Raw genomic sequence first — 22,571 nt, forward strand, 5'->3', positions numbered from 1 at the left:
ATGGTATTTTCATTCAAAAATGGCCAGTAATTATTTTGCGAAAATAATTGTGCAAGAACAAAAAAGCCAAAAAGCCCTTACATTACTTGACCAGTAGGAGAGAATAGATGCTTTTCATTCTAATTGAAACCTTACTGGGTTCGGAAAGAAGGAAGCATTGATATCAAAGTCCCTTCTCAGTGCTTGAGGCCAATGTCAAAGGTTTGGCTTGATCATGGTGACCTGAAGGTGGGAGCTACAGATCTGAGTTTCCCCCTTGAAAGACTTTCTAACTGCTCTTTTCCCACAGTGAACTTGGGACTGTCTCTCATACCTGACAGCAATGCTGCCTCACCCTCTCCCTCCCTCTTCGGTGGGAAGAACATCTCTCTTGGGTCTTTGCTGTAAGCCTCAGGCCATTTCTGGGTGTAGCTGTACTGGTTCTTCTTCTTCCCCATGTCCTGGAGGTGGAGAAGTAAATGCAAGGAATTGAGCTGACCTGGCTGAATGCCCAGGAAAACACAGGAATATCACTCTGCCTTATGCATCTTCTATAGACCACACCATAGATGTAAGTAGGCATCTTGAGCTGGAAGGGACCTTGGGGCTACTGAGTTTGACCCCTTTTCATTTTATAGCTAAGGAAACTGGGACATAAAAAAGTTGTCTGAAGTGGGATCTGAATTCAGTTTGTCCTGGCTTCAAGTCCCATAGTATAGCCACTAAGTCATGCTACCTCTTATTTCTTCTGAGTAGCTCGAAGGTGTTAACTCATACATGTTTAGAGAACAGAAGAGAAAATCTGAAAGATTAGGAACCTGTAGAATCAATTCTCTGTTATCCATTTTGTGAATGGAACAAGTACTTTGGGGTTATCTTGTCCCCTTTCTTCTTCTTCGCACTGCCTCATCATTGGTTTGACCAAACCAGAAAAAAAGGCCAAACTCAGATGCTATTCTTTGGCAGATATGCTGTAGTTTGTTGTTGTTCTTTGTTTGTTTGTTTATCTTTTTAAATGAGGGAGGAGTTTAAAACTACTGGATAAAATGAGATTTGTAGAATGAATGTACAGGGGTTTTTTTCTCTTGCTAACCTTTCTTCCTTACTACCACCACACCCCATCCCAAATCCCAATCTTTTGGACTTGTGTTCACTTGCTTACCAGATAGATCCTTTGAATAGGGTCAAGTTTTAAGTTCTCCCAGATTTATAAATGCCCTTTCCAGTTTGGGGAAATTAAGCTAGCCAGTTCTTACAGAATTGCTTGGTAAATGAATTAACTAATTATTAATAATTCATAATCCATGAATGGGCTAAAGTTATCCTCTTAAGAAATTCAAGGAACTTCACTAATTATGTTCCATTCCTTAGTCTATTCTTTTGCCACAAGCAACCCTTAAAAGAACAAGAAAGGGGGGCAGCTAGGTGGCGTAGTGGATAAAGCACCGGCCCTGGATTCAGGAATACCTGAGTTCAAATTCGGCCTCAGACACTTGACACTTACTAGCTGTGTGACCCTGGGCAAGTCACTTAACCCCCACTGCCCCGCAAAAAAAAAAAAAAAAAAAGAACAAGAAGGTTTTATCTTTGAGTACTGGAGGAGAAATGGGATCAGCCTCCAAGGTTTCCCCTTCTTCAGAGGGCCTTTCCTCCTTCTGGAGAAATGTCTGTGTGAAAAAGAAATGAATGTATAATTGTCTTTGGTCTTGTGTGTGGAGTGTGTATTGATGTGTTTATTTCTGCATTCTTATAGTTGATCAGGCTCTGTTAAAAATAACACAGCCTATCAAAGCTTCCATCCTAAGGTGGGGGTGGAGGGGCTGTGTGTGGCTCAGGGAATTAGTAATGGGGGCTCAGGGCATTTCCTCCATGGGTGACTCATTTTGGTTGAGTGAAGACTGGCCCAGAATCACAGCTATGCCAGTAACCACTCCAGTAAACCACATGAAAAAGACTTGGTAGCCCCCTTTCAATTCTTGTAGTTTTTAGTCAGGAAATAATGATCATTAAACATGCATCCATGCTGGCCCAAGTGAAAACCTGAGATGTGAAGATGCTTAATCCAATACTTCCATGAATCTTTGATCTCGTGGATGTGGTCACCCATTCCACTGATGCTGGTCACAATCCATTCATGACTGTCAATTCCATGGGACTCTAATTCTGACTTGGGGGTCCTTCCAACAGCACTGAAGGCCTTTCTCCAGATCTCTCAGCATCCTGTGGGTCCCAATGGAGAGCACATATAAAGAGAGCATGGCACCAATAGGCTGGCCATTGAAAATGAAGTCTTTCATCATGTCAACCTATAGGGTCTAAAACCCTTCTTTGCCAAGGAGGTATAAGAAAGAGGTAGGGCGGGGAAGGGGGTCAAGGATGAGTTTATTCAATTTATAAAATGATTCACTGTGGTATGCCTAAAAAAAAAATGTCCACTAGTGCATTTGAAGTAAAATTTCATTTCTGGCCAACTTTTTGTACATGCACACCTTATGGGCAAGAGAAGCACAATTGCATTTGGTACTCTGGATTAGGGAGGAGGGAAAATGCAAAAACAAAAAACAAAAAACAAAACCAAACCCAGATGATCCTCAGTCAATAGGTAAGAGCAACTGCATTGTACTTGGTGTCTCCATAGTCACCTCCACCTAAGAGCCAGAATGAGCTTGGCCACACCTGACTGGAGCCACCCTCCAAGGGCAGGGGGCTAAAAAGCCTTTAGAATCCAGCACCAGCAAAAGCAATTACTAACCAAAGGTTTACAAGCCTTTGTGCAAAGACAGCTTCGATTCACGCTTCCTTGGGAATGGAATTTACAACCGCTGCACCTTCCACCCATTGGGTCGTTGGGTATGACAAAGCCTGATTGCACGTTTCCTACACGGACTGTGTGGAGTTCAGTGGGTTCTGTTTTTGTTTTCAATATGTATGCGAATGAATCAGTGCTAACCAGCATATAGCTGCACATGTAACTTTAATTGCAATCATAAATTTTATTAAATGAAATCTTTTATAGTTGTGAAATCAGTAGCAAAATGTTAGTGTCTGTGATGAATACAAAGTCTAGCATCCTCAGATGGTTTCAGTTTGGGTCCACGAGTCCTAGGTGGTTGTGTTTTTTTCTTCCATCCTCCACTCTTCCCCCAATAAACTGAAGCATTTTACATTTTGCATATTTTGTACTGTAAATCTTGGAAAATAAACAAGTCCTAAACATGTTAGTGTCACCATTCTTTTTGATGCTATGTTAATTTTGTCCTGAAAAGTAGTTGGTTTTCAAGGAACATGCAGTCTTAGCTTTCACTTCAATATATACACACACATATATATGAAAATCAAGACTATTGGAATAATAAAATCTAGGCATAATAGACATGTAGAATAGAAATAAAACAAATCCAATGTTTGCTTGCAATCTTAGGTTTTGTTGTAAAGCAATGGTGTTTACATTTATATGTGGCTGGAATCATCTTTCCAGTATGTGAAGATAAAATAACTTCTCTGTAGTAAATTCTGTATATTTCCTTTATCAGGCACCTTCTATACATAAGGTACATGGGTTCCGGTGATTTAAGTGGTGTTAGAATCCTTATGTCGGTGTCTCCCTCCTGACATGAAAGAACTGGGTAGCGTGTCCTATAATTCTGATACAAGTCCTCTGCACGCTGATGGAGACAATCATCTAAATCCCTAGAGAATCTAGTGGGTAGCGTTTGTAGGGCTTTTAAATGTGGCAGTTTTCTCCCTTATACATTGGTCTCTTACACATAGGATAATGTAGAGATGCTTTATTTACCCCCCAAAAAATGGAGCCTGGATCTCTGGCATTGTTCTCCAGTGATAGTGCCAGCTCCTGTTAAAAGCACCAAGCTTTACAAATAATTACACAGGTTTCATTTACATAGTAAAGGGCCCAGAAAACTCCAACTTAAGAGATCCTCCCATTTCTTCCCTACTCCCATCTTAGAAACCCATATAGTTCCCACAAGTTGTAGTATTAGCAAGAGAACCTCTCCTCAGTGGAGCTAAATCTAGGGAAAAGGTCAGAATTTGTTTTTACTCACTGCTCTAGATAGGTATCCACCCCTTGAATGGCTTCTATTTTCTATTCCTGGCAACGGATACCAGTTACTAGTTGGTACTAGCCCCTTTCTACCTTCTACTTTTGGACAGATGAGCCAGGTCATGGAAATGGCTCCAGGCTTCTCCTGGAGGAAGGGAAATGAGCCAGAAGTAGGTCCCAGTGCTGCTAAGTGTGACTTCTACGGGTGAGAGGCAAGCCCTGATTGGGAAGGTTCATGTCCCCACAACAAAAAAACAGAAAATGACATCATCTGAACATTCAAAAAACTTCCAGTGGAATATAAGGGCATGGAAACACAAGGTAGACTATGATGTGGCCTAAGAAATTAAGAAAGGGAGGGGCTGCCTCCCTGGGGGAGAGGCAGGGAATCCCGTGGCACGTGAGGTAAGTCTTGAAGGAGAGGGTTCCCCGCACCAATTGGGGAGATTTGAAAGGCAGACAGTGCAATTGCTGAGATGCGCTGGAGGAGGAGAAAGGTATCACACACACACACACACACACACACACACACACACACACACACACACTTGGGTCTTTCTGGAAGGCTCATTTGTGGTGAATAGTGTAGGTGGATTTAGTTTTGATGACTGAGATGTTCACATTGGGAAAAGCTAAAGGCAAATGACTGGATCAAGGAAGCCTCCCTTTTACCCGTGCTGTTCTTATCTACTAATCGTTCTATGTCAGCAATGAAGACAACCCAGGAGCAGATTCCTACTTAGCAAAGGTTAGGACCAGACACTTTGACAATGACTTTGACAAGAACTCGTTTCTATGGTTCTTGAGATTTGTAAAGTGCCTTCTTCGTGGCAAACCTGAGAGTCAGGCAATGCTAACACTTATTATCTTTATGGTACAGAGAAGGAAACTGAGGTTTAGAGGGGATGGAACTTAGACTAGGTTTGCGCTGTGCTGTGAATCCCACCTAAGACACTTATTAAATGTGTCAACTTGGGCAAGTCAATTAACCTCTATGGCTTTACTTGATAGAGTATTAGACCCAGAGTTAGGAAGACCTGAATTCAAATTCAACCTGAGACAGGGGCAACTAGGTGGCACAGTAGATAAAGCACTGAACCTGGATTTGGGAGGACCTGAGTTCAAATCTGGCCTCAGACATTTGACACTAGCTGTGTAACCCTGGGCAAGTCAACCCCAATTGCCCACCCCACCCCCAAAGGAAATATCAAATTCAACCTGAGATACTTACTAGCTATTTCACCCTGGGGAAGTCACAACCTCCATCTACCTCAGTTTCCTCAACTATATAATGGGAAAAATAATAGCACCTACCCCTCAGGGTTGTTGTGCTGACCAAATGAGATTGTCTTTGTAAAAAGAGTTTAGCACAATACTGGACCCATAGTGGGTACTATGTAAATGCTTATTCCCTTCTCTTTCCCTTCCTCAGTTTCCTCATTTGTAAAACAAAGCTGTTGGACTCAATGGCCTCTGACCTAAGCTTCTATGTCTGGTGTGGGATTTGAATCCACGTCTCTCTCCTGCCTTGTGTCATGCCACCTCTCGGATCGCTCTACAGAACAAGTTCTTCTTGGAAACAAGGCGCTATTACCCAGGCCAGAGAAGTAGCTTTATTCCACAGAACCTACTCAGTAGTAGGGAATATTTTGTACAGCCTTTAAATATGGTGGATTTTCTTCTTATGCCCAGGCTGGACACTTCTCTGACCAGGGATGCCAGCATTCAGGAATGGTTTGTGTGAATTTATCCGGCTATTATTCAAGGAAGAGGATGGAGAGGGCAGCTAGGTGGCGCAGTGGATAGAACACTGGCCCTGGATTCAGGAGGACCTAAGTTCAAATCCAGCCTCAGACACTTGACACTTAACTAGCTGTGTGACCTTGGGCAAGTCACTCAACCCTCATGGCTCTGAAAAACAAACAAACAAACAAGGAAGAGGAAGGTATAGTTGAGGTCGACATTGAGGAAAGAGGCTGCCATGCCTTCCCATCAAATGCCCCAGGAGCTCAGGCCAGAAACAGAAGCCTTGAACGGAAGGTCTTACTCAGTGCCATTTCTACTGCTTGAGGCAGCGCTAGCGACAGATCAGTGACTACTAACGTGATGAGGCCTCCCGACAGTCTGAACTTCATTGTCCTCAAGTGGGATCCGTGGGGTGAAAAATTCCAGTAAGAAAATTGCAACAAGAGGGGCAACCCGTACCTAAAGACGTCTATGCTCAATGGGCTCCTCCTTTTGTGTTTGTTTGCCTGAAAAACAAAAAACCGCTAGCAAAACTATGATCGTTCTGATTTCACAGATGGGGAGACTGAATCATAGGGCAGCCCACAGGTGCACAGGAAATATCAGAAGTGGGACTAAAGTCCAGGCTGCCTGACTCCAAATTCAATCTTTTCCCACTCTACCATAAACAAGTATGTGATTAACGTGCCCTTAATGACTTCAGCTAAAAGGTGAAATATCACAGATTCAAAGGAAATGAAAAAAAAAAATGATCAAAGCACAGTTTTGGTATAAAGAAGACAAAAAGACAAAAGCCACTTTAAAATTTTAAAATAGGATTATTTTTCTTACAGACAAATTTAAGAGTTTTACCCATTCTTGACAATAAAACAATGAACCATTTTCCAAAACACGATGGGTAGCCCTCTCTTCCCCATGCTTATCATCCTGGTATTGTCTCCAAAAGGAGACTAAAGTAATCACAGGCTCCAGCTTCCATTGGGTGAAATAGGGGTGTGTGTGTGTGTGTGTGTGTGTGTGTGTGTGTGTGTGTGAGGGGGATTACAGGAGCCCCATCCTTGAACACAGATATACTATAAGGGACAATAGGAAGAACATTGCCTTGCTTTGATTGCAAAGTTTTTTGTACCCAGCCCTCGAGAATGATCAAGACTACTTGTGGGTCTGAGGTCCCTGCAGAGAACAAAACAAAACTAAAAAGAATTGAGGCATTACCCTGTTTATCCTTTGATGTGTCACACACATCAAACACACATCCACATTTTCAAATCCTGTGGAATTCTCTTTCTTAAATCTTCCAAAAAGGATCCACTCAATTCCCTGGAAGCCATCCTCTGATTTTTTTCACATCCACAAGTGTTCCTTTCCCACTCATATGTGTGCTAGATAGTACCTTTTACGTCATTCTTACTTGTTCTTCCTCAGTCATCTTACAGTATTCCAGAGTTCTGACACAGAGACACAATTTAAAGGTGGTATGTTTGTGGAGGTGTTTATTGCTTAACAGATCCTCCTGAGAATGAGAACCCACAGATCAGTATCGTCCCAGACCTAGGGACCAAATAGGCCCATGGACCAAAGCCCAGTTGGAATAACAGCTTCAACAACTGTTTTGCTGATTCATTTCCCAAAGGGAAATGAAAGGTCCAAATGACATTCTGCTGCAGGCCAGGTAGTCTTAGAAGCCTCCCAGCAGATGCCAAAGCTGCAGACCTTGAAAGATAGCCACATCACATTGTGGAACAATCCACCAGAATCTTATACAGCAGAGAAGCATATGAGGAAATAGAGCTAACTCTGTTTTCCTAGAATGACTGGGTAAGGAGCAATTCTCATGAGTAAAATATCTTGGCTAATAGAATTCATGTATGAGTTGCCAATTTCCAAAGAATTAGAAGAGGCTTAAAACACACAGCACCACAACTATACTGAACAAAATTTAAGCTTTCTTTGATGATTCAGAAGGCACTTCAGGATCTCACAGTGCTTCAGAGTCGTGATTAAAAATACTGATTCTGATTGCACTAGAGATATATGGAAGTGTTTTAGTAACAGAAAGTTCAGTTTGATAGGATGTCAGAAAAACAACAACAACAACAACAGCTTTTACCATGAAGGGGAAAATGAAATTATGGAGAAGAAACTACAGGCATACATAATTTACTATAAGCTTTTGAGGTGAGAGGAAGGACATAGAAAAGGGGGTGGGATGGGGAAAGTGCCAATATTGTTACTTCCATCCAATAAAGTAGATGTTTTGATATTTTAAAAGTATCAGATGAACTCTTTAGCAAAAGTTACAAGTTTCAAGTTTCAGGGTTTCATCATTCCCAGGAGCATGAACCATATACTGGGCTTGTCTTGAGTTTGGATTCTAAGTGAATTGAGAGTATTTACCTAATTTAGTTGATTAAGGAGTATTTCCCATGGTATCTGGATTGGTGGTTGTTACCAAACCTGATTTCTGTTATTGTCCCAGTCATCTATAAAAAGTACACTTGAGAATAGATATGAGGGGACCTTTTTGCTCAAGACAGCCAGACGTTGGTACTGTCATGATCCCTGTATTTTGGGGATAAGAGAAACAAGTTGCTAAATGCAGTAAGATGTGGGTGGTTTTTCTTGTCTTAGTGGGATGTCTGGTCTTAAGACACGAGCAAGGACATTAACACTAGACATATTCCCTATCCTCCCCCTTTTCACTCTCCTATTCCCAACTTATATCCACCAGCAACCCCTCACATTATATTAGGAATGAATTGCTGGGTTTTCTTATTCTTGATAATAAGGGCATAGAAAAGGAGGTATTAAAAATAAGGGAAGGAACTCTTTGGGACTGCCTGCTCATATCTCCCATTCTGATTTTAAAGGATAATGAATAAAAATGGTTTGGTATCTGTGAGAATTTCAGCTCGAGAGCTATTCATCTTCATCATCACTATCATTATCTTCGTCATCGTTGTCATCATCATCTTCATCATCGTCGTCGTCATCGTCATCATCATCATCGTCGTCGTCATCATCGTCATCGTCATCCTCTGTATTTATTTTCCCAGAAAGCACATCTTCTATCCAATCTTCTAGTTCTTCAGCCGTCGGTAGGTCATCATCATCTGGTATGTCCATCCAGATACTGTCCGCCTACAATAGAGAAATAGTGGGAGTTAATGGGGAGTAGAGTAGAAGCTACTGAGGACAGACTGAGCTAAGTGGTCCTGGCTGGCAGAGAATACAACACACATTCAGGGAGGATGTCTGGTGCTGCTGGCTAACTCAACACCATCTCTTCAGGCAGGAAACTATGAGAATTAGATAACCTCAGAGTTTGTGGGGACATCAGAAGTCTTCTAATCCAACTCATACCTCTCCACAAATCAACTTTACAACACCCTCAAAAAAGGTCACCCAACCTTTTCTTGGGGAATCAAGTTACCCCAACTCACAAGAGCTATTACCTCAAAAAGTCCATTCCATCTGTATCCCTTTCCATAACTATCAACTTTCACCCTTTTGGCCTTCTGTAACTTTGCACTTCTGCTTTCTAGACTTTCTCTTTCTTAGTTTCTATGATTCACTTAAAAGTCTTTGGGAGTTTTTCAAGGAACCCTAATTATCCAGATAATTTCCCTCAATTTACACTTGGAAGATGAGCTCTGTATATTCAGATTCAGGGATTTCCAAAACGCAGGCCTTTAACCATGTATTAGCAAGACCCTAGACCCCATCCCACCTAACCCATCTTCTCCCAGCTTTCTTTCTCTAGTTATAATCTAAACTAAGGGAATTTGAGATATGACAATCTCTGTGCACAGAAGAGCATAATTATGTTTTCCACCTGCTCCAGGGGGAACAGAGGATAGAGAAAGGCCCCTTCCTCTCTGTCCCGGCTATCCCTACTTAGCTTGAGACAGAAGAGACAATATTCTCTTGGAAGCAAAACTACATTTACACCCAATGTTGCTGCTGGTGCTAGAGAAGAAAGCTCAGCCAGGTACAAGTGGCATAGCTTAAGGTTCTCTCTCTCTCTCTCTCTCCCTCTCTCTCCCTTTCCCTTTCCTTCTCTCTTCCCCTCCCTTCCTCCCTCTCTCACTCCCTATCTCTCTCTGTCTCTCTCCCCCTCCCTTCTCTCTCTCTCTCTGTCTCTCCCCCTACTCCTTATTCTTCTTCCCTATCTGTCAAGGCCTGAATTTGAATTCTACCTTATTAGTTGTATGATCCAGGGCAAGTCAAAAAGAAGGGTTTATACTTAATGCCCTCTAAGGTCCTTATCAATTCTGACTCTATGTTATATGATCTCTGGATCAGACTTCTCCAGACAATTTGCAAACACAGAGCAACATAGAGCAGCTTCTTTCATTGTCCTCAAGTGCATGATACTTACATCTGTTACATTCACTACTCCAATTTGTGGCTTGAACAGATTGATCTTAAAAGTCTTCTCCCAGTAGGCAATGAGCTGTGACAAGAAAGAATACACTTAAGGGGCAGAATAAACTTTCCATTACCAAAACCACTGGATGTAGCTAGACAAGTCTGCTATTCCGGTAGCCAATCAAATCCATTTAAAGATTCTCTCCAACCAATTCTGGGTATAAATTGAATGGTCAAAGGAAATAAATGACACAATCCCTGCCCTTGAGGCATTTCTAATATATAAGGAAATGAGAGGAACACATTAAAAAAGGTATAAGTATACATGTAATACAGGAACAGATTAATATAGTATAACTGTATTAATCTGTTATATACTATAATATAGTTCTAAACTATAATGTAATATAACTTTATTAATCTAGTCTTTCCCATACTATAATAGTTCTATATTATATTATACTATATATCTAGTATATATTATATATACTATATTATATTCTATATTATAGTATAATATAACTGTTGTGAGAATTGGAATACCGCTCCCTGCTAGAGAGATACTGTAGGGAAGCCCCGCCATGATGAGAAGCCTAGTGAAGACAAGTCAGGTGGTCTTCAGCATCCCGGCTTGTATCTGTAGAGTTGCCTGTTAGTTCTGTCAATCAGGACTGCCAACCAATTAGCTTGGGGCTGTGTGTGTGGTCCACCCTATTTTCTGGTTTCACAGAGGTTTTTTGGGAGGAAGCCAGGGAGGAGGGAACTCACCCTTGAATGTACAAGAGAGGGGAGACGCTGGTGTGGTGGACCTTCAGACCGGACTGGGGAACACTCCACAGCTGGTTCTCCTTGTAACTGTGGATTCTGGGTGGTGGTGAGTTTGTGTTGTTGAGGTGAGGCTGGCTCTTTGGAGCTAGCTGGGCTGGAGGCAGGTTCAGGGTGCTTGGGGCCTTTCTGCCCCAGAGATTTAGATTCTAATCATCTGTGAAGCGGGTCATACTTTTTTCCTTCCCTTATTCCCTTTCTCATTGTCCCTAGCTCTATTAACCTCACTTGTGTTTTAAATTCGTTCCCATTAATAAAACCTGCTTTTTTTTAAAGAGGCTGTTAATCTCCTTTCTTACCCCAATATTATGGCAAGCTGCCCAATTAACTCTCCCCATACTAAATTTGGCCCTTATACCGTATTAATCTATTCTATACTATACTATAGTTCTATGCTATACTATAATATATTATAACTGTATTAATCTGTTCTATATTATACTATAGTTCTGTACTACACTATAATATGGTATAACTGTATTAATCTGTTCTATACTATAATATAGAATAAGTTTATTAATCTATTCTATACTATACTATAATAGTTCTATACTATAGTATAACTATTAATCTGTTGTATACTATAATATAGTTCTATACTACACTATAATATAGTATAACTATATTAATCTGTCCCTCTATTGCATGTATACTTATATGTAGTAGACAGTTCAATGTTCATTCACATGCACTATGTTATACTCTGAACATGAAAGGATAGTGAATTGAGATGTTTATCTCTGTCTCTCCTTTAATGTCACAGTTGAAAACCCCTTATTTCGTATGTAGGGAAATAATAAAGTTGTTGAAAAGTCCAGTATGCAGGGAGATTGACAATGGTTTTGTATGAAGGAAGCTAAAAGAGATCTGGTTCCCTTGGACTAGCTTTGGGGAAATACTTGGTTACTTGCTTTATTTCCTGATCTAGTGGTAGAATATGGGAATTAGGAAATGATAGAAATGAGGATATGGATCAGAAGAACTAGGGTCTGAAGAAAGAGTCAAGGACAATCTATGTGACTCACAGATCTAAAGTTCCTGTACAACATCATCTTACCAAACTTACAAGGACTGGCTACTATGAAAAGGGATGAAAATGTGGATGGTTTGGAAAGATGTCTTAGAACCCTCCCCTGTTGAGGATTGACCAGGGGAGCTGTCTGTAACTTGAAGGGTGCTGAAGAGGGGTCCTGACTTCTACCCATAGGACAATTCGGTTCTACCAGAGCTAGAGCTAAAAGATGTTTCAATAAAGCTTTATTTCATTCAGATGAAAAGAGCGTTAAGATATGTATTTATTATCATGATTAATACCCGTCACTGGGACACTGATGTCATGATTCTGATAAGCCTCTCGGTCTTGCCAGTGATTGGATTGTTCTTTTTTTTGTTTATTTCTGTTTCTTTTTAAATCAACTTGACCAAATGAGCTTTAGATCCGGCTATTGTTCAGGCTTGGAAGATTTGTTAGCACCCTTCAAGACTTGCTGCTTTTAATACTTTGAGTGCTTGGGGGACACACCCAGGTAATGGGAAAACCCAGCCTATTCATTACTAGATTGAATGTTGGCCAGCAAAGCTGTCTGCTGACAGTATTTGCACTTGAGCTGTGTGACTTAGACTCACATACAAAGAGAGGCAAAGATATAGGCCCTCCTGTCCTAGGCTGAAGGCTTCTCATAATTTGTTTGCAGTCTCCTCTCTGTCTTCCCTAAGGCAAGAGTAGGTTCTGGAAATAATGGAGCTGACTCACTTGGAGCCTTCGTGCCTTTGGAAACTCTGGTATGGCTGTGTCCTCCAGAGTCTCCCTACCCCTTCCCCAGAGGAAGAAGAGAATGTGGGGACTGGGAAAGGGGGCAGAAGCAGGAGAATGGCAGGGTGCTTATTGTCTTTTTCATAGCAGGGGGGTGGGAGGACCATTGGGCAGGTGTTCCTTTATGGCCATCCTAGTTGGACGAGGTTGAAAGATAAATGGGGGATAAGGAGGGAGAAGGAAGGCAATGAGACTCAGTGTGGCACAGGGGAAAGAATGAAGACTTTGGAGACAGAGGAGGACTTGGGTTTAAATTCCAGACATCAGGGCTACACAAGTAACAACAACAGCAATAAGTGGCATTTATATAGCTCCTTAAGGTTTGCAATGTCCATTTTCTCTTCACAACAAACTTTTATTTAGTCATCGTTATCCTCATTTTACATATGACACTGAAGTTAAGGGTTAAGTGACTTGTCTAGGGCCACACAGCTATATAATGTGGGTTCTGGCAAAGTAATTAATCTCTCTGTGCTTCAGTTCCCTTTTTGTTTAAAGATCTATTTTTATCTATCACATAAAATATTTCCCAACTGCATTAGAAATTAGACATTTTAAATGTCTATTTAAATTTTCAATTTCTATTTAAATTAAAATGTCTATTTACATTTTATATTTCTATTTCAATTTAAATCCCTTTTAAAACTTAAATTCTTGATTTAAATTTCTATTTCAATTTAAGTTCTCTATTTAAAATTTAAATTTGAAAAAAAAATTTTGTATGCATTTGAAAAATGTTTGAGTTTCCAATTCTCTCCTTCCTGTCTGCCCCTCCCTGGCCCTTTAACAAGGAAAGCAATATGAGAGCAATTATGCATGAGGAGTCCTGCAAAATATATTTCCGTATTAGCCATGTCACAAAAGAAAAAACAAGAAAAGTAAAGAAAGTGAAGAAAGCCTGTTTCCCAATCCTCTAGTTTCCTCTTCTGTAAAATGGAGAGGTTAAACCAAATGGCCTCTAAAGTCCTCCCATCTTTTCCTCTAAAATCCTCTGATCCTTACTCCACAGACACTCCTTACTCACTGAGTTTTATGGCCAAGGTCTCTTTGTGGGCCTGGGAGGTCAGTTGCCTGGAAAGAATGACCTCAGGGGAACTCTAGCTCTCCTTTTCCCATCCCCCACTCTCCAGACTCCACAGAAAAGTAACTAGGCCTGTGAGGAGGAAATCAGGACCAGGCCTATTGTGTCTGGAATGGAAGTAGGAGTGGGGAAATTTGGGTGGAGGCCACAAGATCTCATGAGTAGTGATGGGAAACAGTGGCTACCAGGCTGGACTCTCCACGTCTGACTTGGCAGGCCTTTTTCCACTGGGGGAACATACCGATGCTTAGTAGGGAGGTTAAAAAAGACTTTCAAGCTAACAACAGAATGCCCTGTAGTCTGTTCCAAAGAACAATTGTCTACAACAGTATCTCTGCTCCGCCCTCACTCACCTGCTCAGTTTGCCTCAGCCTGTTGCTCCTCTAGTCAAAAAATAATTTTAAAAAGAGAAAAGGGAACCAGGTTCCCAGCTGCTGGGAAAAGTGACCCTCTGATCCTTCTACCCTGTCCCTGCCTTGTAAGCCCATTTTTTAGGTCAGTGGGGACTGGGGGTCCCCAAGATCTTAAGGTCAAAACTATTTTCATAATAATATTATTTACTATAATAACAAGACTATTTTCATCATAATTTCATAATGATGTTTTAAGTTTTAATATGGTAAATATCAATAGATATAACCCCCATAAACAAAAGCTCTTGGGGGAAAGGGGTTTTCAATTATTTTTTTGTTTTGTTTTGGTTTTTTGGCGGGGCAATGAGGGTTAAGTGACTTGCCCAGGGTCACACAGCTAGTGTCCAGTGTCTGAGGCCAGATTTGAACTTGTGTCCTTCTGAATCCAGGGCCGGTGCTTTATCCACTCCACCACCTAGCTGCCCCTTCTTCAATTAATTTTTAAGAGTGGAAAGGGGTCCTGAAACTAAAAAAAAAGCAAGAGCTGCTACTTTAGGGGCCCAAAGAGTATCTCCAGCTTCTGATATCCAAGGAATGAATGCTTCTGCCAATTCAACTTCTTGTGTCTCTTCTAGGTACTAAATTCAACAATAGATAACCAAGACAGAGCTCAGTCTCACAGGTAATCTTAGATCCAACAGCCCCATTCATTCTACACAAATGAGCTTTCTTGTTTTATTCTTCATGCTTTATGTTCATGTACCCCTTCTCCACCTACCCCAAGAAAAAGAACTGTAACTAAGGCAGGGCAACATGGGCCTTGCCAGGGAACACCAAAATTTTGGGAGTGTTGATAGCCCTTATATTCCTATGGCAGAAGTGTAAGCGGCAAAAAACAAAACAAAACCCAACAACTAAATTTAGTAACAAGGTAACAAGTTAACAAGAATAATTAGTTAAAAATAGGAAGCAATTAGTTGATTTGCTTCCTCACCACAAGTGAGTTTCTCCTGAGCCCTGCCCTTCCCTCCTACCCTCCCACCCCACAATTTCCCATGTCTAGTAGCTGCCTCATAGTGTCTTGGAGTCTTGCCTACTCCTCCACCTGTACCAACTGAAGTTCTCTTCTAAAATTTTTATTTGAGGGTGTATTTTATGACACTTGCCTTAGGCACCAAAATTGCTAACAAATATTAGACTACAAAGAAGAATAAAGGTCTTACCATTGGGAAATCATCTGGATCAATCCACACTATACTCAGGTCAGGATTGTTGGTATTATCCCTGGCCACTTGTTTCAGGATTTCCAGGAACTCAAAGCCATCTGAAACAATATATAGCATTAAGTATCACATATATCTATGCTGCTTCCAAGATGGAAGGAACAAAAGGGAAACCCCTAGGGATAGATGTATTCAATTTTTGTTTGTTTATTTTTTCAACAAACAAACAAACAAAGACCACAGCTCAGATTTATCAATTCAATGGGGCTTTTTTCTTTTAATTTTGTTAATCTCTTTGATCTTCAGAATTCCTATTTGGTTTTTAGTTGTTTTTTTTAAACCCACTACTTTTCTCCCTTTAAAAATTTTGCATGCCTAATTCATTATTTATTCTTTCTCTCTTTTATTGAATAAACTGTTTTGAGATATAAATTATCCCCTAATGTTGTATCTGCATTCTTTTAAAAAAATTTAAATAATAAACATTTTTATTTATAGTTTTGAGTCCCGAATTTTATCCCTCCTTCCTTCCCTTTCCCCCTCCCTAAGGTGGTAAGCAATCAGATATAGGTTATATATGTACAATTGAGACAGATGTATTCCAAGGCTACTAGGCAAATGGTATAAATGATAGGATATTCATATAAAATTTTACAAAAATGCAGCTATTTGATAACCATGAAACAGCAGCTCCATTAATATCATTAATGTAGATACTCCCTCTACTTGTGAAATTGGATCTTATTCATGCTCTCTTCTCTGTGATTCTTGACCATGTTCTCCAGCTGATCTCCCAGAATAGGTTAGAGACTTTTCTCTAAGTCAGGCCTTCTTAACCTTGTTTAATCATGGATCCCTTTGAGAGTTCAGTGAAGCATAATATAGATGCCTTCTCAGAAAAATGCTTTGAAATGCATAAAGCAAAATACTTAGCAAAGAAACCAATGAAATCGAAATAAAGTAGTCAAACTATATTTTTTTAAAGTTTGAAGACCTGGGGGTAATCAGGTGGTACAGTGGATAGAACACTGGTCCTGGAATCAGGAGGACCTGAGTTCAAATTCAGCCTCAGAAACTGAGCTGTGTGACCCTGGGCAAGTCACTTAATCCTGATTAACCTAAAAAAGAAGTTTAGAGCCACTCAAGTAAAGAAATCCCTGGTCTAAGTCTTTAAGAGACCACTTTAGGGGCAGCTAGGTGGCGCAGTGGATAGAGCACCGGCCCTGGAGTCAGGAGTACCTGAGTTCAAATCCGGCCTCAGACATTTAACACTTACTAGCTGTGTGACCCTGGGCAAGTCACTTAACCCCAATTGCCCCACTAAAAAACAAAACAAAAAAAAAAGAGACCACTTTAGTGCAGTGGATAGAGTAGTGCCCTTGGAATCAGCAAGACCTGGAATCAAGCCCCGTTTCTGACACTTACTATGTGACCTGGACAAGGCATGTAATCTCCCCGGGCCTCAATTTTCTTATTGGTAAAATGAAGGGATTGGACAAGATGACCTCCAAGGTCCCTCCCACCTCTAAATCTATGATTCTTTTTGTTGTTGTTGTTGTTGTTGTTGAGACAATGAGGGTTAAGTGACTTGCCCAGGGTCACACAGCTAGTAAGTGTCAAGGGTCTGAGGCCAGATTTGAACTCAGGTCTTCCTGAATCCAGGGCCAGTGCTCTATCCACTGTGCCACCTAGCTGCCCCTAAATCTATGATTCTTCAAAAAGGTACCTAGCCAGAATTATAAACACCACTGAAGATCAGTACACCAGTACTTTAAAAAAAATGCAACAACCACTTATTGAGTACTTTCCTTGTGCCTAGCACTGTGCTAGGTATTGATCTATAGAAGAGAAATATTTAGCCATATATCCATCTTAGACACAAGGTAGATACTGATGACAATATTCTGCTTCCCGATTATTCAAAGTACGACGAGAAGCTACCTAAGGTCAGTTGGACCAGCCTGAGGGCACAGGGACCACCATTTTTTTCCCTCCCTCCTTCCCTTCCACCCCATCTTGTTTCTGCTGTAATACTTAGGCAGATACCTTGGTGCCTTTTCCAGCTAGAAAGAGAGGAACTCTCTACTCAGAAAGAAGCTGACCTTGAGCTTTTTGATCTTGGCAACTGGATATCCTGTGAGACCAGTTTGGCAGCTTCAGCTCTGCTTTGCTAGGTAAAGTTAAGAGGCTGTTCAAATTGCTTTACCTTCAGGTGGGGGGGGGGGTGAGAAGCTGAGATGCTCATAAGCATTTAGATGAGAATCTCTTAGAAGACTTTGCAATTAAAAGAAAAAAGGATCAGGCACCTGTGTAACTTGAAGGGGCAGTCTGGATCCAAGTAGCAGCCAGCATGACAGTCCCTGGGACCATCTATTATAGCGTCATAGAATCACACCATAAGTCATCTTGGCTGGCCTCCACCTACAGCATGAATCCCTTGCCAAATGTCCCCAATAGGTGGTCTTTCAACCTGGGCTTGAGGACCTCTGGGGATGAGAAACTCATTAACTCCCAAGGCAGCCCATTTCATTTTAGGATACTGGTCTAATTGGAAAGTTCTTTGTTGTAAACATGGAAATATAGTGAAGGAATTTCACTATCACACACTCTTTATTTGTGCATATATGCCCTGTCCCCTGATGGATCGTCAACTCCGTGAAGGCAGGAATTTACCTTGTACAACTTTGTATTCATTCTTCAGTGCATTTGCCTTACTCTGTGTTGTCTTGTTCTTTGTATTCACAGTGTTTGATTCAGTCCATATCACGGGTGCTTAATGATCATTTGTTGAATGAATGAATGAAGGAACTTCCAGAGATCTGGCCCAATCCTCTACCTTACAAGGTAGGCCTACAGGCAGGTTAATGTCTAACCATGCAGGGCTGCTGATTGTTCTTAAAGCTTTCTAATGATGGATGCCACTTGGAATGATAATGGAAGAAAAGGAACCCATGTTCCTGCCCTATTTTCTACTCCATCATCAGAAGTGGGAATGAGTTCTTCAGGCAGACTTCTTCCACCTTCCACTGCTACTACCGCATTTCCTCCCTGCCCCCATTCCCAAAGTTTCATCTTCCTCATTCTCGTATCTTTTACCCTTACAGACAAGAAAATATTCCCTATATCCACTGAAACTCTTTTATTCATTTCTGGCTATTTCCTGATTTCAGCTTCAATCTCCACTTTTCCTCGTCCCTCACTCCCTATCCTCTCCACATATGGCACAATCTTCCTTTCAAGGATTATTACTGTAAATTAGTTAAACCACTTCATAGCTTTCTCTTCTAAAAGCAAAATCATTTCATTTCATTACTTTTTTTTCTAATATAGAATCATTTTTTCCCACTACTTCCATCTTCTTTCCTTATCTCTTAGCTCCTCTCCACATGCCCCATTCTCTGGATGCCCTCCTAGAATTTTATATTCTTTTAAAGTTTTATGATCCAGATCAAACATAATATAATGTGCTTTCTGGTTGAAGAGGATTACTTCTCCATGATTATATATCATGTTCTTTAAAAATACATTTTTTAATTAAAAAAACATTTTCTCCCTATTCCATTTCCTCCCCACACTAAAACATGGGAAAAAAAAACACCTAATAACAAATATGCATAGTCATGTTATCACCTTTTTTAAGCAGATAAATCAATATCATATTATTTTCTTTTCTATGACACTGATGGCTAATTTGTGGTTCACTATGATTTCCAAGGCTTTTCCCTCTGTCATTGTGCTCATGCTTTCCTGATCCTGTATATAGATGAGATTTAATTTTTTATTTCCTTTTGGTGTTATTGTTCACTATATCACCTTGAACCCATCGTCTTGAATCTAATCCATTTTTAATAGGGATGTTTCCTAACTTTTTGGACACATTTAAAAAAATTTTACTCTTATATAGAGTGACTGATTTAATGTAGGTATGCAGTGGGTAGAGTGCTGGGCTTGGCATCAAGAATACCTCACTTTTCAAATCCGGCTTTAGGTACTTGACACTAGCTGTGTGACCCTGGGAAAGTCACTTAACTCTCATTGCCCCGAAAACAAACAAACAAACCCCAAAATCTCAGTTCAAATCTGGCCTCAGACACTTACTAATGGCATGACCTTGAACAAATCACTTGCCTCAATTTCCTCAAGTGTAAAAATGGGAATAATAATGGCAGCTACATCCCAGAGTTGTTGTGAGGATCAAATGAGTTGATACTTATAAAGCACTTAGCACATAGTGGGTACTTACAAATCTTTGCTACTATATTATTATTATTATTGTTAAATATCATTGCTCATTTCTTTGTGGTTTGAAAGCACTATCCAAAGGAGCTATGGGAATCTTTTCCTTTGATATGTGTGCTGCACTACCTAAATCCCCGGGGCCACTCTGATGGTGCAACAACATCCCTTGAATTACCCTAGTCTGTAAGGAGGCTATCTTGTTCCAGCCCAGTGCTTTCTGAACCTAAACAAGGAGACCACGAACAACCATAGGGAGGGAGCAGCTACTGTACCAAGATTAATGAGAAGTCAAACAGTACAGGTAATTCAGGTGGAATGACCTGCCACTCACATGCTGAGGTGCCCCAAAGACCACCCCTTAGCTCCCACCCTGCTCAAGGCAATGCTAAATTAACGAATGACAAAGCATCCCAAACTGTTAAACTTTCACACCTTTCATTCAATCTGACACATTGGGAGCACATCTGATACTTGGGAGCAGGGATGGAAAAGCCACCTGGGTAGTCCCTGCATTTCCTGGGAAGGGGTGTTGCATGCAAAAGAAGGATTACTCTCTCCACTGGTGGTCTGTCTAGGTCCCAATCCACAGAAGGAGGCTTTTTTTGGGGGGGGAGGGGAATATCTTTCCCCAGAGGCACCAAATACAAACCTACTTTGCTGCTTTTCCCAGAATCAAGGGAGTAGCAAGAATATCACGTGTCTCATCTGAGATTCAACAGAGATGGGAAAGTACAGAGAGCACCTTTATATGTTGGTAAAAGCAGCAAAATTAAGGTTATCGTGCCAACGGAGCAGAGAGGCTTCGTGAATAGATGGGGTAGAAAAAGGGAGTCAGGTTCAGTGAGATCTGGGACAAGTGCAAAAGCACTTGTTGAAAAGGGGGAGATATCCCCCTGAATTCTGAGTAATTGTTCTCAAAGGAGGAAGATGGGGCCTCTGAAAGGAAATGTGAGTCTAGTGTGCACTTTTCGGTCGTTTTTTGAGTCGTCATGACCCCATCTAGGGTTTTCTTGCAGACACTGGAGTGCTTTGCCATTCCCTTTGTCCAAGATGAGGCAACTGAGGCAAACAGGGTTAAGAGATTAGCCCAGGGTCACACAGCTAGGAAGCATCTGAGGCCAGATTTGAACTCAGGAAGATGAGTCTTCCTGACTCCAGGCCCGACTTTCTAATTGTTCACTTAGCTTCATATGTTTCAGATCTCAGAGAGGCAGAGCACATGCAGGCAAATATCCCTTGGGCAAGAGTTTTCCCCTTTATTATTAGGTACCACAGAGATGAGACAGAATGAAAAAGAACAGATCTCAAGAGGCTTATTTCCCATGACACACGGCGGCGCTTCTGGCCTCAGGCAGGGGCACAGACTTTCAAGCTTGGGATCTCTGTAGCCAAGATTAAACGATGAGCACCCAACAAGATGATTATTCCATTTGGCTGCTGCCTCCCCAGAACGAGCAGGTGGTTAGAGACGTCCTTGTGAACTGGACTCCTCATGGGAAAGGGAACATCTGATTACGGCCGCAACTTCCCAAAGCAGAAACTGGTGCGACTGAGGCTGTGTCAGTTTCCTGGGGACCTGTCTTGGGACAGTCTCCATCATTTCAGCAGGAGCTGAGGCCCCACACAGCCCAGGAATGTCTCGGAAGCTGGCGGAGAGCAAACACATCTACAAAGCCTCAAGCCCCTCCCGCCCCTGGGTATTCCTGCTTCTCTTTCTCCCCCTGTAAAAGTGAAGTGACATCTCCCCGGGGAACTCTGCATGCTAATTATCCTAGTGCAGAAGAAGTCCTGGAGAAATGCAGCTTGCTGGGTTTAAGTGACTTAGTCTTGTTCTCTGCCTTCCCTGAAATTGGATTTTTCCTCCCATCAAAGTCATACCATAGGTCAGCCCTGCTGCTGCTTGTTTGCATCTGCTTAGCACAGTTAAGTTCATCGACAAGCATGAATCACACATACTGAGGATTGTGTTTGGAGGTTTGTTCTACGAATCAGTGAGTAGCCGGAGTATCCAAACAATAGTGCAGAAACACTTACAGAGACAGACCCGTTTTCTGAATTCTGTCCTTACAAAGGTCTCTCTCTCTCTTTTTCCTTTCTTCCCCATCATGACTCACATACTCTTCCTCCTTTACTTTGCACACAAGATCATAGATTCAGAGCTAGAAGGGATCTTAGATGCCAGTGAGTCCAATTTCCTCATATAAAAGGTGAGTTAGTGGGCACAGAGGTTAAATGACTTGCCCAGGGTCACCCAGAAAGTGAATGTCTGTGGCTTGAATGGGTCTTCCTGATTCTAAGCCCAGAGTCCTATCCTGGACACCATGCAGCCTTCTCAAACACTAACTAACTAACTAACTAACCAATCAACCAACCATGTGTATACATATATGTGGGTGTGTGTATATATACAAATTCACACATATCCATTTATACACATATGCATAAATCTATAGTACATACATATATAATTAAGCACATCTCTATATGCACACATATGTACATGTTTGTGCATGTATACACATGTGCACATTTGTGCATGTGTTACACACTATATACAAACATGAATATACATAAATATAAATATATCTGCATGCATTGTGCACTTATGTATACATACAGACATATGCATGCATGCCTACATACATACATCTTCCAGAATCAGATGAGATCAGGGTGGTATGCAGGAATGTTGTGAGACTCAAATGAGAGAATATATGTAAAGCACTTTGTAAACCTTAAAGCACTATAGAAATGCATATGATGATAGTGATCGTTATTATTATTAGCCTCCAGTTACCAGGTCTCCTGTCCCATGATGACTTCATTCCCTGAGACTCCTGCAATTCTGCTGAGCTCAAACAATGTATATAGAACAAAA

At 41.1% G+C, this 22,571-nt stretch overlaps 1 protein-coding gene across 1 annotated transcript in view; it reads right to left on the reverse strand.

Annotated features, from left to right (window-relative positions):
- Nucleotides 1–6,582: 6,582 nt before the first annotated feature.
- CASQ2 (calsequestrin 2) overlaps nt 6,583–22,571 on the reverse strand; it is a 115,484-nt gene continuing 99,495 nt past the window's right edge. Inside the window, exons 9-11 of the mRNA XM_044002638.1 lie at nt 15,455–15,555; nt 10,170–10,244; nt 6,583–8,929 (exon numbers count right to left, since the gene is read on the reverse strand). Coding sequence (XP_043858573.1) covers nt 8,708–8,929; nt 10,170–10,244; nt 15,455–15,555 — 398 coding nt within the window. The 3' untranslated portion in view covers nt 6,583–8,707. The remainder of the gene's footprint in view (nt 8,930–10,169; nt 10,245–15,454; nt 15,556–22,571) is intronic.

Source organism: Dromiciops gliroides, chromosome 4, assembly GCF_019393635.1.
Source record: "Dromiciops gliroides isolate mDroGli1 chromosome 4, mDroGli1.pri, whole genome shotgun sequence".
Classification (NCBI taxonomy): domain Eukaryota; kingdom Metazoa; phylum Chordata; class Mammalia; order Microbiotheria; family Microbiotheriidae; genus Dromiciops; species Dromiciops gliroides.